Here is a 17,674-nt window from a genome sequence, read left to right as displayed (position 1 = left end):
AATTATGATTCTTGATAGGTATGACAATATTATAGTTAAATGCTTAAAAATCTATTTATTAGAGATATATACTGAAATATTTACACGTGAAATGACGTCTGGGGTCTGCTTTAAATTACCGAAAAGGGAGGAAGAGAAACCATAGCATGCCGGAAACAGTTAAAGTGGGGTAAGAGATGCATGGGGATTTGAAATACTATTCTCTCTGCTATGTGTATTTTTTAATTTTTCCACAATGAATAGTTTTAAAAATTCATATTTCCAATTACAAGTAAAAGTATAATTTGAATTAAAAGTAAAACTATAATAAGTAAGCTTGATTTTACTAACTTCTACTTTTATCAACTAGATTTTTGAAACACGAATGAAACTTTATATTCACAGGGTACATTTACTTTGTATTTGAAAACCGAGTAAGCCTTTTTTCATTGCACTTTTCACAGTTTGTACATGTGTTTATGTAATTATTTGCTTAATATCCCTCCTTCACAGTAGTAGCTTATAAGGACAGGAATATCTGTTTAAATCCAAGCTTCTCTTATGTTGAATATGAAGTTATCACAAATATAGAAACATTTAACACTTAACAAATATGTAGATATTTTTAAACTGATAAAAGAAATTCACTTGGCCTAAATGTTAATAAAAGGAATTAAAATTTTCTTCCATTTTACACCAAAAACCACAGTGCTCAGATTTTCAAAAGTTGGTATTGCTAATCTATTAAATTATGCTACCTAATGAGGCATACTCATTATTCATATTAATAGACATCAAAAATACAAGCAGCACAATTAAATTGAAATTTTTATAAATGCAGCAATAGACATATGGTGAAAAGGCACAAATACTATATGGTCTTATAATTTATATGTATTAACTTGAATTTCAATCATTTAGTGCAATTTGCAAAGGAGTTATTAATCATCAAACTGAACCTTCAGTTGATAAGAACGTAATCAATCCTATTCTTCCTTCTCAAATTCTCTTTTCACTCACTTTAGCTTTAATTAGACTACAGCTAACAGTATAACTATTCTAAGCACTTATATGAACTCTCTTCCTATCATCAGGGTAAGAAAAGCTCAGCATTTCAAGCTGGGAATGAGGTTGTCCTCAATGCTAAAAATTCCACAGCTGCTGCAAAGAGCACAGAAATATGGAGTACGGCTCCTTAGAAAACACAACATCATAGATCAGCAACACCAACTTCCGAAACATTGACTCTTGTGGTTGTTTGTGAAAAATGGGAGAAAAATTTTGTCCCTTTTATAGTCTGGTACCCTTATAGGGAGCAGGTATTTTGTAAAGGTTAAACATCATTTCCAAAGCAGAGAAATCAAATAAAGGGTAGTCTGCGCAAAAGAAATGAAGAGTAGAAAACCTATCACTAAAACATCTAGAAAGACTAGGCATACTGAAAGATATTTTAAATGTATAGGTCCAGAAAAGAAGAAGAAAACTGAAAACCAGAGAGTTAAGTGCATGAGTACATGACCCGGCCCTGCAACAAAGGAAAGATGAGTGAGGTTTTTGATCTCCTTAACCTAGGAGCTTGGGGCTTAATATCCACATGGAGACTGGATATAAAGCCTTGTACCCTAATAATTCAGGATTCTAACTTGGGCCCTGCATAAAACATGAACTAGAAAGGACAACGCACTCCCCCTGCCGCCCCCACTCCCCACAAAAAAAAAAAAAGAAAAAAAGAAAAAAACCTACCAGCACAAAGAAACTTACCTGCTCTGCATAAACTTTGGATAAAGTGAAAAAAGTCATCTAGAGCTGTTTACCTTCTAAGAGTTTAGGGTTCAAATTTATACTGCCCATACAGGCTGGGACTGAGAAATTAAGAAAAAAATAGCTCCAGAACTGGGCACCTGGCAAATGCAAATGCAAAACCATCACTAGAACACTTCCTCAGCCCAAGGCTACAAGGATTCTCGAAGAAAATACAGGCCACACTAAAGATAACTTTGCAATCAAGGATTCCAAAACTGAGATGAAACAGTTCACTATGAATGAATCAGCACAAACAAATCAATATTAAACAATACTAAAGAGAACGTAAAATATGTTTTAAATGATCAGACATATAAAAAAACTGAAAACTATTTTTAAAAAAGGAGTAAGAAACCATAACAAACAGATTTGTATAGAACCAAATAGTAAACTGTAAAGAACCAAATGACTTTTAAAGTCATTGAGTTTTCTGCTTCTGGTGGTATATCAAATTAGAAATTCTGAAGCACCTTCTCACTACAAAACAACTAGATCAACTGCATTTGTGGAGTCATTCTGTGGAGAAAGCATTTACTCCACTACATAAATACTATGAGCCACAGAAAATGGTATACTCCCAGAGAAAAATAAAGCTATCTTAAGATTTATAGCCAGCCAGGCATGGTAGCTCACACCCTGTAATCCCAACACTTTGGGAGGCCAAGGCAGGAGGATCCCTTCAGCCCAGGGGTTCAAGACAAGCCTGGGCAACATGGCAAGACCCTGTCTCTACAAAAAAATTAAAGAAACTAACTGGGCATGGTGGCACGTGCCTGTAGTCCTGGCTACTCAAGAGGCTGAGGTGGGAGGATCTCTTGGGCCCAGGAGGTCGAGGCTACAGTGAGACATGTTCACATCACTGCACTCCAGACTAGGTGACAGAGTCTGTGTCTCAAAAACATAAAATAAATAAATCTATAGCCTATCTTCCCCTAAAGAAAAGGTCAGAAATATAAAAACCAAATCTTAATCTTAAAGGAGAAACATTGACGGTGAGAATGGACAAACATGAACCATCATCATGATACTGATTCATCTATTATATATAAAGTATAAAATCAATCTTTAGAAAGAACTACCATTCAAGCCACACATATATTTTAAGTCACCTAATACTATGACAGCATGAGATGTTCCCATCTAAACTAAACCATCATAATGGTCTTTTAGGTGAGTGATCCTTCAACAAGATCAGCTCCTATTTCTGACACAAGCTAAATGAAACTGCAAATGCAGTTGTCGGAAACAAATGTTATTTCATAGATGCCATTTCTGAGCAGTCTGTCCTCTGAAAGCTAATAAAATTTTAGATACTTGGTTTCTATTCTGGCAACAGTGAACCAGATTCAGGAAATAAACAAAAGTTGCTTATTTTTACATGTGCTAATGCTGCAAAATCCCATAAAGTAAAACCTTTGGTGACTAGAAATTTTCTAGAATTTTCCAAGGTGGTACATTTGTTGTGTTCTATAAGGCAGTTCATGCATTGATAGACTAAAAGACATTTGGGTTTTTTGTGTCACTTTCTAACTTCAATGTAACAGGTGTTTCAAATAGTAAGGCCGGCCTAGCAGTCACCTAAATGAAAAAGGTTTGCATTTTTTATTAAATACAATTTTCCACCCTCCTATTCTCTAGGTATTTGTTACCTTGCTGACTCAACCACTGTATTATTACTCAGAATATAAAATGTTACTGCTCAAAAGATTTCATGAAAACATTTTTCTATCATATAAATATTACCCAAGATTATCAATAATATACTATTAAATAAAACTTTAATTTTCTTTGGATCAAGAATTGCATTGAGGTTGAAAAATATTGCTGCCTAGGATCTTAATTATAAAAATGTCATTGTTGATTAAAAAGATTGCAGGACTTTGAAGTTAATCAATTCCCCCAAAAAACCGTAACACAAATTCTCAAATGGTGATGTATATTGTCTTTCACACCTGCTGGAAAACAACAAAGGAATCGGTAAATCTGACTAATCAAAGTCCACTGTTCGTACAACACTGACGAGCCAAAGATGCAGGCACCAACAAAGAGGATTGTTTTTCTCTATTCGGTATTAGTCTTTGATTCACGAATCACTATATAATTTGTGCTATAGTTTCTATTTAAGTTAATAACCCATTTGACTTTACTTGCCTTAGAAAGGCAAATCATGTGCATAACAATAATTTGCAGTTACTTGCTATGGTCACTTATAATTCCATCCCATAGGGCACTACCTATACTAATTTCTCCACCTGTATGTAGCATATCACAACTAATGCTCAGGATGATTTTGAGTCATCAATAAAAGCTTAAATTATATTTTTGATACATCTTTTAAAACAGAAGTATATTTTATAAAATGGATTTCATCAAAATGTGGCTAAAATAGATAGGGAAGCAATCTGGTATAGTGAAACTAATATAAATTCTGAAGCCAGCCTGACTTAGAAATTTTGGGTCCTCCATTATTTGGCACATCACCTGAAAGTTTTTGAGTATTAGTTTGCTCACCTGTAAAATGAGGGAAGTATCATCAGGGTTACTGTGAGGATGAGACAGCAAAGGAAATGCTGTAAATACTCAATAAATGGCAGTATTTTACACACATTTAAAATGCAGTCCACTTTCTGGAGAATTCTACTTTGCAATTATTCACTTCCTTGTGTTTTCACATCACTTAGGTTTTTTTTGTTTTTGTTTTTGTTTTGTTTTTTGGTAACCTAAGATCTTGTGATAAAGGGTAGAGTTGTGAAAGTATTTGAATTCTGACTACTCTCCATTATTCCATCTGATTGGGTAGTTTCATTTAAAGGGATAATATGTTTAAAAAGCCAAACCAAAAGTTCACACCTAGTATTGTTTTTTAAAGCCTGCTCACAGCAGATATTTTTATCTGAAATTTAGACTTTCACATTCATAACAGTGCTCTTATTTAATTGCACATATCAATATCACAATATTACACAATTAAAATGTCAAAGATATTAATGCATAAAATTTCTACGAAAGCCCAGACAAACTCATTTCTCTGGAGGCTGAGGTAGGAGGATCGCCTAAGCCTGGGAGGTCGAAGCTGCTGTGAGGGGCAACAGAACTTGTCTCAAAAACAAAAAAGTTTCATTTCCATTAACTTATTTTTATGTAGACAAAAAACAAGACTTCTAATATTCATATTACTTCAGTAGTCCCATGTGGAATTTATACACTAACCTGGTAGAAATGCGACTAAAGACTGCATTGAAGTTGTTGCAGCTGAGAGAAAATAAAACCCCAGAGGCAGAATTCCGAAGTTCAGCTGCATGCTGGTTTCCTTCACGACAGGTATGAAGAAAATGGCAGATTTCTGGCAGCAACTGTTTGACCAGCATCGTTTCATCTAATCTCATTGTGTCCTTTGGTTGCTAAAATAGAAATAATCACATTATTCCGAACTTTAATTTTACCTGTAAACATTTTCTATTATGAAAATTTTCGAACACACACACACAACAAAAATAACACCTTACATACATAGCACCTAGATTTAACAACTATTAATGTCTCATCACATTTGCTACATCTGTCTGTAGATAAATAAAGAGGATGGTTCCATCTCTGACCCCATAATCACAATTAAAGTTCAATCCCCCTGCCATCCTTACTAGTCCTCCCATTCCTGCTTGCTCTCTTGTTCATCAAATGAGCCCTTCCCTGGGAATCCCCAGTTTGCTGTGAGTTCTACAATTACAGAATCGACTTAACTCATATTGATTGATGAGTGCATTGTGTCATCTGTCTTAACATTTAAGTAAATTCCTGGGTGAGCCATCACACTTGCTTTTGTGCAGACTGACCAAAACAGACACTACTTACTCAAAGTAATTTTATTTTGGTTGAATCTTTTCAAAGTAAGTTATAAATAGAGTACTTCACCCCATGTGCCTTGGCATCTCTTAAAAGTAAGAATTTTCTCTAATGTAACTTCAATACAATTAACACACCAAGGAAAAAATAAACAATTCCCTTGTATCATCTAATACCAAGTCTGAATTCAAATTTCACCACTGCCCCCAAAATGTCCTTCATAGGCATTTTTATTCAATAAGGATCCAAAAAAGTTCACCAATTGCAACATGATGTTTCCTTAGTTTCACTATTCTATGCAAGGGCACAATCTCAGCTCACTGCAACTTCCACCTCCAGGGTTAAAGCAATTCTCCTGCCTCAGCCTCCCGAATAGCTGGGATTACAGGCGCCTGCAACGATGCCCAGCTAATTTTTGTATTTTTAGTAGAGACGGGGTTTTGCCATGTTGGCTAGGCTGGTCTCGAACTCCTGACCTCAAGTGATCCAACCTCCTGGGCCTCCCAAAGTGCTGGGATTACAGGCGTGAGCCACCACACCTGGCCCATATTCACCACTCTTATTTCCCATGACTTTAAGTGGGACAGCTGCCTTACAGAATGTTCCATATCCTTGATTTAATTATTTTCCAGTGACATAGGTTGATTTGCTCTTCTAGTTACTGTACTGTATAAATATATATATAGATATATATTTGAGACAGAGTCTCGCTCTATGGCCCAGGCTGGAGTGCAGTGGCGCAATCTTGGCTCACTCCAACCTCTGCCTCCTGGTTTCAAGTGATTCTCCTGCCTCAGCCTCCCAAGTAGCTGGGACTACAGACATGTGTCACCACATCTGGCTAATTTTTGTATTTTTAGCAGATATCGGTTTTTGCCATGTTGGCCAGGCTGGTCTTGGATTCCTGACCTCAAGCTATCCGCCTGTCTCGATCTCCCAAAGTGCTGGGATTCCAGGCGTGAGCCATGACGCCCAGCCTGTATATTTTCTGTAAGCTAAAATTTAAACCTAATGGTCTGATTAGATTGAGGTTAAACAGTTTAGGGGATTCACTATAGGTTATATTACATCACACCATGAGAACATAAGGCCAGGTGGTCCCGTTACTGACACCAAGTTTGATAACTTTGGTGTTAACACTGAAATATCTACTTTGTAAAGTAAATATATACTTTACAATTAACACACAATCAATGGATAAGCTATCCTGTAAGTATGCTGTTCCACATTACTATTTCACCTAACAGTCTTGATAACTATATGCGGATAAGAATTTTAATAACACTGAGCAAGATGGCAAAGAACAAAAATGTGTACAATTGTATGCAACGCTCAATTCTGTAACTGCAATCCAAGCACTCTCAAATGCAAATACACTGAAACATAGGGACAGTACATAAACAGACTTCACAAAAACCTGTGAATTCACATTACAATGCCTATTTCTTGTTTATAGGCTAACCAAACAATACAGATGTTAACTCTAACGAATAAAAATCTGAGAAGTATTAAATCTTTTAAATAATAGTCATATTCACAGGAACAAAAATACTTAAGATTCCTCAAATTCTACAAAATTTCACTCATAACATATTGGTAAGTATTTTTCCTTCACTTAACTATTCCAACTATGTATATGACAAACGTACTTGTGAGCTCCGTTCTTCTTAAACTGCCTCAATTTACTTTGATTTAAAACTAAAGATACAAGAAACATTTGTAAAAATCACTGAAGGAAATAAAACAATTGTTCAATAATATAAATAGCATTATTTTTTAAATCGTAAATTTAATGAAAAAGCATACACATTTTTCAACAGTAGAGCACGGCAAGGTAATATACATTTTATGCACTATATAAGTTATACTAGTTCCACTTATAGCATTTCAATTAGGCTATCTTCAAAGAGTATTAAATCAAACAGAGGCCAATAATATCAGTAATCATTCTCCAAAATACATTTATCATTACCTCTCAATTACAAATGTTAATGGAGAAAAGCTGTGAAACTGAACAAGGCAATAAATGACCCCACACCCCACCATTCAGTCATGGGTGTGGCTGATATACTGGTAATTTGCAGTCAAAGTAATAAGACCACTGGAAAAAACTGGTTCAAGAAAAGTTTAAAATTTGCCCACCTTCCCAATTCCATCATCCTATGTAACAGCTCTTTTGCTCTTTCACTCCATTTTACACATGAAAAATAGCATATCACAAGTTAACGGAAAATACCATGTTAAAACAACTAGCTCACCTTCGATTTTAAGTAGAAAACTTATAAACACTGTCTCCACAATTTTGGAATATGATCAAGGGTCAATAAGAAAATTTAAAATATTATGCTTAGGGCAGGCACGGTGGTTCGCATCTGTAATCCCAGGACTTTGGGAGGCTAAAATGGGCAGATCACTTGAGGATAGGAGTTCAAAACTAGCCTGACCAACACAGTGAACCCCCATGGCTAATGAAGATACAAAAAAATTAGCTGGGCATGGTGATACATGCCTGTAATCCCAGCTGCTTGAGAGGCTGAGGCATGAGAATAGCTTGAACACTGGAAGTGGAGGTTACAGTGAGCCAAGAGGGTGCCACTGCACTTCAGCCTGTGCCACAGAGTAAGACTCTGTCTCAAAAGAAAAAAATATATATTATGCTTAGATTTTTTGGCTTACAGCCTTCCCTAGGGATACACAGTTGTGTCAATATAATTTTTTTTTTCAATTCCCTATCCCAATACTTCCACCAACACTTCTCAACCACACTATCAGTCCTCATATATTAAGGTCTCTTTCAACTAGTTTTACTATAGAGAACTGCAACATATGTGAAGAGGGAAGCAATTCTGAATAAAAACAAAATTCTGAATTCTGAGCCAAAGGAAGAGAGAACATAAGAAATGAGTTAATTTCAATACACATGGACTAGGCAGATCATTAAAACGGAGGTATTTAATTTATATATTTATATAAACTCTTACTATGTTCCAGGAAGAATTAAGGATAATGATGTATAGAAATACTTTCTTTACACAATAGAAATACTCTTGAAAAAGTTCAAATTAAGTCATGGTTGAAATACACTGTGGTAACAACTTACAGGAAACCAGAGAAATAATTGTTTGGTACTCTCCTCCTCCACATACCTATCGCATATGTGTGTGTCTCCATAAAACAAGTGTTCTCAAGGTAATATCGATCCTTAATAGGTTTAATTTTTAAGTTCTCATTTACATAAATTTGAAAAGTAGAATATTAAAATCATATTCATATAGGAGGAAATACAAGATTACTCTTGGTCTTCTGAATCGCATTCTCCCACAACTCTCTGAGAGATCTGTTAAATCAAATAGTGATCTCTTCATAAAATATTTTCTTAAATACTTGAGAGGCAGCTACGTGGCTGAAACATAACATTTTATAAGTAAACTTAATATCTGTTTAATTTACAAAAGATGAGAGAATTTTCTCATGAAAAATTGTCTGTCACCAGGTCAGCTATATTAACAAAACTCATATTTATATGTCTCAGATAAAAGTCCATATGACTGTCCTCTTGGTCAACATCTGTATTTTGGGACATAAGATCATTCTCAAGATTAAATTCACAAAGCCTGCCTACTTCAGATCAATTTACTTACCCCAGCAAGACATTTTTCCAGTGTGTCCAATATAATCAACTGAGAGAGATATAAATTTTTTTCAGCAGCTTCTCCAAATATTCTCTAACAGAAAAGATATTCAGAACATAAAAGTTAGTTTCACTTTCTGCTACCAGTCAACACACATCTGAAAAGTGAAAGACTAAAAGATCAAAAATAGTCTTCTATTTTATCTCCCAGATTATACTATAGTTAAATATATTATTTCTGATTTTATCCTAATCCTCATAAAAACTAAATTCTAAGGCAAACAGAAATGGCATTTATTAGAGTCTGCCATTAACCTTGTAACAGTAAAAGATGCTGTTTTGCTTCATGCTTTAAAAGTATGTAGGATTTACACACACATATAGATCTGTACCAGAATCTTGAATTGGGGATTTAACTATACTTTTATGCCACGAAATAATCAAAGTCTTAATTTTTATAGCAAAAACATGCTATAGCACCACAATGAATTTTAAGTACTCATTATCCTCAAAATGAATACTACATATGTATTTATTAACAAGAGACTATGGTTTTGAAAACTTATTTAATAAGCACTAAATGAAAGCCAATAAAACAATGCTGTTTTGTTTTGAAAAGAGGGTCCCAAATATTAAAATATTTCAATCTAACTGGGAACACAGCCACATATTCATATGTGCAAATACTAAACTGTGCCCCACACACTGCAACAGAGGAGCTACAAAAAATGTTAAATGTCTTTCCATAAATCTCTTTATGTATTTATAAGTGGTCCTGCTTTTGGGGGGAAAATACTAATTTTTTCCATAAAGAAGGTAAATGATTTTCTACACCTCCAGTTTATTAGTTTTGTAAGTTTAGGGTATTGTGTAAGCAATTTTCTTAAAAGAAAACACACCAAGGATGATGCAAACAAAAAGTTAAACACCACATGCTCTCACTCATATGTGAAAGCTAAAAAGAGTAAAAAGTAGAAGAGAAGACACTAGAGGGAGGAAGGGTAGGGTAGGGGGAATTGGGGTGGGTAGAGATTTGTTAAAGGATACAGAAATAACAGCTTTATAGGAAGAATAAGACTTAGTGTTCTGTACTACTGTAGAATGACTATGTTAACATTATATAGTTAACTTTTTTTTTTTTTTGAGATGGAGTCTCACTCTTGTCACCCAGGCTCACTACGAGTCATCTCGGCTCACTACAAGCTCCGCCTCCTGGGTTCACGCCATTCTCGTTTCAGCCTCCTGAGTAGCTGGGACTACAGGCACATGCCGCCAAACCCCTAAGTTTTTGTATTTTTTTTTTAGTAGAGATGGGGTTTCACCATGTTAAACAGGATGGTCTTGATCTCCTGACTTCGTGATCCACCCATCTTGGCCTCCCAAAGTGCTGGGATTACAGGCGTGAGCCACCACGCCTGGCCTATAGTTAACATTATATAGTTTCAAATAACAAGAGAATATTCAATATTCCCAACACAAAGAAATGATAAATGTTGAGATGATGGATATGCTAATTACCCTAGTGGGATCACTATGTATTATATGTATTGAAACATCAATATGTACCCATAAACATGTACAATTATTGTGTGTCAATTAAAAAATAAAATAGAACAAGAGAAAAAGTATCTAAAATATGGGAATAAGGCAAAAATGTAACTTCATGTCTTTTCAATGTCATACTAGAATATTATCTAATAAACCTAAGGACCATCTCAAAAAAAAGGGAGGGGGAACAATCTTCACAATCTATAACCAGAAGTTGTTTCACAACTCAATACAAACAAATACAAACTGGGATTATAAATGCAGGCTGGGCACGGTGGCTCACACCTGTAATCCCAGCACTTTGGGAGGCCGAGGCAGGTGGATCACCTAAGGTCAGGAGTTTGAGACCAGCCTGGCCAAAATAGTGAAACCTCGTCTCTACTAAAAATACAAAAAAAATTAGCCAAGCATGGTGGCACATGCCTGTAATTCCAGCTACTGGGGAGCCTGAGGCAGCAGAATCACTTGAACTGGGGAGGGGGAGGTTACAGTGAGCCGAGATTGCACCACTGCACTCCAGCCTGGGCAACAGAATGAGACTCTGTCATTCATTCATTCATAAATAAATAAATAAACGCTAAAGACCGGCAGAGAGTTCAGAGTTAATCAAGAAAAATCCAGATTAGTTGCCATGAACGGAGTATGTTAGTTTGAAACAGCTTAGAATGGAGATGTTAAATAGGAATTTAGAGAGAGGAAGGGATCACTTGAGAAAAAGATGTTATATGTTCAAAGGTACAGAGGGAGAACAGTTGGAGTACTCTGAAGTCTAGGAAATGTCAATTGATTTTAGAAAATGGGAAGAAGAAAGAAATTGTGAGCTTTTAACAGTGGAATTATTTGATGAAACTGGTATTTGAGAAAAACTGTTTCAACAACAGGGTAACTACTACAGAATCTGTCACAGGTTACAGAAGGAAGAAAAAACACATTAATATCTTCATAAAAAAATCAATCCACATTTTAGGACTATAAGATCATATTTTATCATCTACTTAGGGCTGGGACAATCATATGTAAATTCAAACAAGATGCTAAAGAAAAATATGTGTAATAGATTACTGTGGTCAATTCATGTATGCCCCAAAGCTCTATGAAATCCTAATTCAAGAAACATACTGGAAAAGGAGATATGGTCACAAAGGATAGGAGATGTTTCTAAGGGAAATAATAAATTAAAATGAAAGTTACAGTTACTGGTGCTCACTGATTCTAAAACCCAGCTGATTAAAAATTTGACAAAATAAAATTTAAAAGGTTATCTGTGCTCATAAACAAAATAAGATAAACGGTTATATCCAAAGTCCACAGAAAATCACTTTCCATACTTCAAAATATGCTGTTCTAAACTTTTTAATCAAAAACAAAAGAAAGCAAATTCCCCAAAACACAGTAACCCAAATACTCACCATATTGTTAACATTCTTTAAAATAGTAGTGAGGCCGCTTATAACCAAAGAAAACTTGTATTTGGAAATATTGATTAGACATTCCTTGTTGTGCTCAGTACTGACTTTGGTATGTGTGTTCTGTTGTCCTGTTTTTATTGGAAGCTGAAAAAAAAAAGAAAAAAAACACATTAAGAGCTTATCCTTAAAAACGACTATAAATAACTTATTTGCCATTGAAAATCATGACATTTTAGGAAAACTGCATTAACCACAGATACCTATATTTGCATCTCAAACTCCGATTTTCAATCAAACTCCAATATATGATACACAGATATGTATATTTGCATCACAAACATCAATATATGATAGCATTTATTATAGCAAATCTTAAATTCTTTGGAAACTTCCATTTTTGCAGCTTTCTTTCTGGAAGTCATAAATCTCTATCTCCAAAATTAAATTCTTTACCCAGCACTATATAAGAAGAAATGGTGACTCACAGAAATAGAGCTATTTCCTTGTGGCTAAAAATTATTTCAGAGAATGTCTGCAATAAAATGCATACAACAGTTTCCCTTATCCATTGAACTCAAACATTAAAAGAAAAACAGATCAAGAAAATCTATGCCCTAGACCTCTAGTCAATAATGGCAAACAACTGCTGATTGTTCAGAAGCAGGAACAAACTATAAAACCCGGGAAAAAAACAATAAGACTGACTCAGTAAGATAAGCACCCTCAGCTACACAATTGAAGGGATAACAGAACACAAGTAGATAAATCCCATGAGAAAAAATATTCTATGAGAAGATCACATTTAGATTTCTCTGTGAATGAGTTAAGTTCCACTGTCTAGAAGTTCATCTCTACTCTGCTCAAAAATAGCATTCTGTATTTAAATCATCATGGACATACCTACTGTTAATATTAAACCCTGCTAATGCTAACAGAGAAACCTAGCAATGTTCCTCTGTGAAAAAAACAAACCTGAATGTAACTTTCTCATTTTTAACATGGTACAACTAAAAAGGTGGAAAGAGACTGAGGGGCATGCCCAACTTTGCTAAATCAGTTAATAATGGACGATTATTTTGATAGTAAAGAAATACTAAATAGGCTGGGCACGGTGGCTCATCCCAGCACTTTGGGAGGCCAAGGTGGGCAGACCATGAGGTCAGGAGATTGAGACCATCCTGGCCAACACGGAGAACCCAGACTCTACTAAAAATACAACAATTAGCTGGGTGTAGTGCCACGCGCCTGTAATCCAAGCTACTCCAGAGGCTGAGGCAGGAGAATGGCGTGAACCCAGGAGGCAGAGATTGCAGTGAGCCGAGGTTACGCCACTACACTCCAGCCTGGCAATCGAGCGAGACTCCATCTCAAATTTAAAAAAAAAGGAAATACTAAATGAAATGGGCAGGCAGGGGGAGCATTTTTAGAGTGTAAAGGAGGAGGCAGAACAGAAACTACAGAACTTCGTAATGTTAATTATAAAGATTATGGAGGAAAAAAACCTGAAAGGCCAAAAATGGAACTTTTAGAAGACAGCAGGAGCTAAAATGCAGCCTGTGAACCTCCCTAAGTATCCCATAAAAATCAGAGAAACGGGCCGGGCGTGGTGGCTCACGCTTGTAATCCCAGCACTTTGGGAGGCTGAGGCAGGCGGATCACGAGGTCAGGAGATCGAGACCACGGTGAAACCCCGTCTCTACTAAAAATATAAAAAATTAGCCGGGCGTGGTGGCGGGCGCCTGTAGTCCCAGCTACTCGGAGAGGCTGAGGCAGGAGAATGGCGTGAACCCGGGAGGCGGAGCTTGCAGTGAGCCAAGATTGCGCCACTGCACTCCAGCCTGGGCGACAGAGCGAGACTCCGTAAAAAAAAAAAAAAAAAAAAAAAAATCAGAGAAACGGTCAGGTGTGGTGGCTCACATTTGTAATCCCAGAACTTTGGGAGGCCAAGGCAGGCAGATCACTTGAGGTCAAAAGTTCAAGACCAGCCTGGCCAACATGGTGAAACCCTGTCTCTACTAAAAATACAAAAAATTAGCCGAGTGTGGTGGCACATGCCTGTAATCCCAGCTACTAGGGAGGCTGAGGCACGAGAATGGCTTGAACAGCAGGTGGAGTTTGCAGTGAGCAGAGATCGCACCACTGCACTCCAGCCTAGGCGACAGAGACTCTGTCTCAAAAAAAAAAAAAAAATCAAAGAAACTAGAATTTCTCTAGTAAAACCACAAACTGATGAACATCTACATGAAAATGAAGGGACAAGGCCCTCATTCCCAAACCCAGAGAAGTGAACAAATAGAAACAAACCATTTATAGTTACAAAACTGGTTGGGGACATGAGTAATGGCTCATGACTGTAATCCAAGCACTTTGAAAGGCTGAGGCAGGAGGACTGCTTGAGTCCAGGAGTTCAACACCAGCCTGGGCAACAGAGTGAGACCTCATCTTTACTTTAAAAAAAAAAAAAAATCTAGGCTTGATAGTATGTGCCTGTAATCCAGCTACTCAAGAGGCTGAGGCAGGAGGACTGCTTGAGCCCAGAAAGTTGCTGTGATCTAGCCACTGCACTCCAGCCTGGGCAACAGAGCGAGACCCTGTGTCTGGAAAACAAAAAAACAAAAATACTAGTGTGATATAAGCATCTATGCAAGAGAAAGCAGGTGGAAGGAGAATGTCTAATGGATCCGACAAGAGCAGATTCCCAATGTACTGCATCCTTAATAAAAAGCACAGCAGCCCAATTTAGGAATGTTAGCCAAAACAGAGGGTAGTTATGCTCATTGCAATTTGCAGATGAGTGAAAAAGGCCTATGATAAAAGTCTCAAGAGAATGGAACACACTCAAAAGCATCACTGTCTAAAAGAATTTGCTGTGGTAATGATATTGCTCTATACGGGCAATGCCCAATACAATAGCCACTAGTCGTCACATGTAGCTATTAACCACTTGTAACATAGCTGGTATAGATAAGAAATCAAAAGTTTAAAGTTTATTTAAGTTATTATTAAATAAAGTTTATTTAAATTTAGCTTTAAGGAGCCACAGATGTAATAATTAGATCTGACTTGACAGCACAGTTCTAGCCCACACTGAGAAGAAACTGCTGAGAATAAACTCCAAATTGAAAACAGGGGTAAAGGGAGAAAAGGAAAAAGGTCCAAATAAAAATGAGAAAAAGAAAGATGAACAAGAGAGCTCTGAAAGAATGAGACCTTTTTTTTCATTTCATGAAAATAAAAAAAGAATAAGCTCTAGAGCCATAAAGCTACAAAGCTATCCTGGCCTACAAATCCCTCCTACCAATTCAGAAAAATTAATTTCACATAAAAATGAGCCAACAGAAAAGTACTATGGTCAAATAATATGTAAAGTTATTATAAGAAAAAGGAGTAAGAAACAGAAAAACATAAAAATAAGGGTCTAAACAACGGAAAATCAAAGTATCCAAAAAGACATATCCACCAACAGATGAAAACTGTAAATTATTATCTCAAAGTGAGCCAAGAGAAATTAAGAAAATGACAAAAGATGCAGAATAACACAAATAAGAATTACAGATAGAAATAAGTTGATAGAACTCAAGAAAGAATTAGAAGATAAATCATTTCAGAAATGAAAACTAACCAGAAGATACGTAAGAGTGAATTAACACAGAAGATAATGCTTTAAGAGTAAACAAATGTTGAAAAAAAAAGGGGGACTAAGGAGGAAAGTTGTAATATAAAAAAGAAATTACATATGAGATAATAATGATTTACAATAAAGTGACAAAAAAGAAGATCCAACATACATATAACAGGAGTCACCAAAGAAAGAAACCAAACCAATGGAATAAAATGGATATTAGAAACTAGAATTCAAGAAAACTTTGCTGAAATTATTATTGAAATTTTTAAAAACTTGAAACTGTATCTTTAATGTGCATACCACACACCTGGAAAAGTGACCCAGAGTGACCAACACCTGAACATATTTTGAACTTCTGTGAACAAGAAAAAAAAAATCTTTTGAACCTACAGGCAGAAAGAGGAAATTATTTATACAAAAAAAAACCAAAAATTAGGCTCTCATCAGACTTTGAAAAAATTTTATGTCAGAAAACAATAAAGTAAAATAAATTTAAGATATTTAAAGAAAACATAAACCACACAGGAAGGGGAACACCACACACCGGGGCCTGTCGTGGGGTGGGGGGAGGGGGGAGGGATAGCATTAGGAGATATACCTAATGCAAATGACGAGTTAATGGGTGCAGCACACCAACATGGCACAAGTAGACATATGTAACAAACCTGTACGTTGTGCACGTGTACCCTAGAACTTAAAGTATAATAAAAAAAGAAGAAAACATAAACCAAGGATTTTATATCTAGCCAAACTGAATTCAAATACATTCAGCCCTCTGAATCCATGAGTTCTCCATCTATGCATTCAACAAACTGCAGATCAAAAAATAAATTTTAATATGTCTGTACTGAACAGGTACAGACTTTTTGTCATCATTCCCTAAATAATAGTGTATAACAACTATTTATATAGTATTACATTGTATTAAGTATTATAACTAATCAAGGGATGATTTAAAGTACACAGGAGGATATGTGTAGGCTCTATGCAAATACCACACCATTTCATATCAGGGACTTGAGCATCTGCAGATTTCACCATCCATGGGGGTTCCTGGAACCAATGTCCCAGATACTGAGAGACAATTTTATAGCAATGACAAACTGTGCTGAACTGCAAGAACACTGGAAATTTTGTTCCCTTTTCCTCTTCCTGGAGGATATACTAGAGAGTATGCTTCAGATGATCAAAATAACTGGAGAGACATCCACATTAATAGGAATCATTAAACATATTTAGTGATGGGGTATGTTCTGAGAAATGTGTCCTTACATGATTCCACTGTCATGTGAACATCACAGAGAGTACTTATACAATACTAGATAGTACAGCCTGCCACACCTCTAGGCTATATGGTGGTATACAGGGTACAAAACTGTACACCATGTTACTGTACTGAATACTCTTGGCAACTTTAACACATGGTGTTTGTGTATCTAAACATAGAAAAGGTAATGATACCGTATTATAATACTAAGGGACCCTCATTACATATGCCGCCCATCATTGACCAAAATGTCATTATGTGGAGCATCACTGTTTTGTTTTGTTTTTTTGAGGCAGAGTCTTGCTCTGTCACCCAGGCTGGAGTGCAGTGGCAGAATCTCAGCTCACCATAACCTCTGCTTCCAAGGTTGAAGCGATTCCCCTGCCTCAGCCTCCATAGTAGCTGGGATTAAAGGCATGCACCACCATTGCCTGGCTAATTTTTTTGTATTTTTAGTAGAGAAGGGGTTTCACCATGTTGGTCAGGCTGGTCTTGAACTCCTGACCTCAGGTAATCCACCCACCTCAGCCTCCCAAAGTGCTGGGATTACAGGCGTGAGCCACCGTGCC

The 17,674-nt window shown here is 36.2% G+C and overlaps 1 protein-coding gene across 5 annotated transcripts in view; it reads right to left on the bottom strand.

Annotated features, from left to right (window-relative positions):
* NF1 (neurofibromin 1) overlaps positions 1-17,674 on the bottom strand; it is a 324,371-nt gene that overhangs the window by 224,718 nt on the left and 81,979 nt on the right. For all 5 annotated transcript variants that reach the window (XM_058446141.1, XM_058446142.1, XM_032163044.2 and 2 more), the window contains exons 2-4: positions 12,214-12,357; positions 9,267-9,350; positions 4,993-5,183 (exon numbers count right to left, since the gene is read on the bottom strand). In XM_058446141.1, coding sequence (XP_058302124.1) covers positions 4,993-5,183; positions 9,267-9,350; positions 12,214-12,357 — 419 coding nt within the window. The remainder of the gene's footprint in view (positions 1-4,992; positions 5,184-9,266; positions 9,351-12,213; positions 12,358-17,674) is intronic.

The sequence above is a fragment of the Hylobates moloch genome, unplaced genomic scaffold (assembly GCF_009828535.3).
Source record: "Hylobates moloch isolate HMO894 unplaced genomic scaffold, HMol_V3 SCAFFOLD_10, whole genome shotgun sequence".
NCBI classification, from domain to species: Eukaryota; Metazoa; Chordata; class Mammalia; order Primates; family Hylobatidae; genus Hylobates; species Hylobates moloch.
Note: the sequence above shows the minus strand (reverse complement) of the source record. Positions and strands in the feature narration are given on the sequence as shown.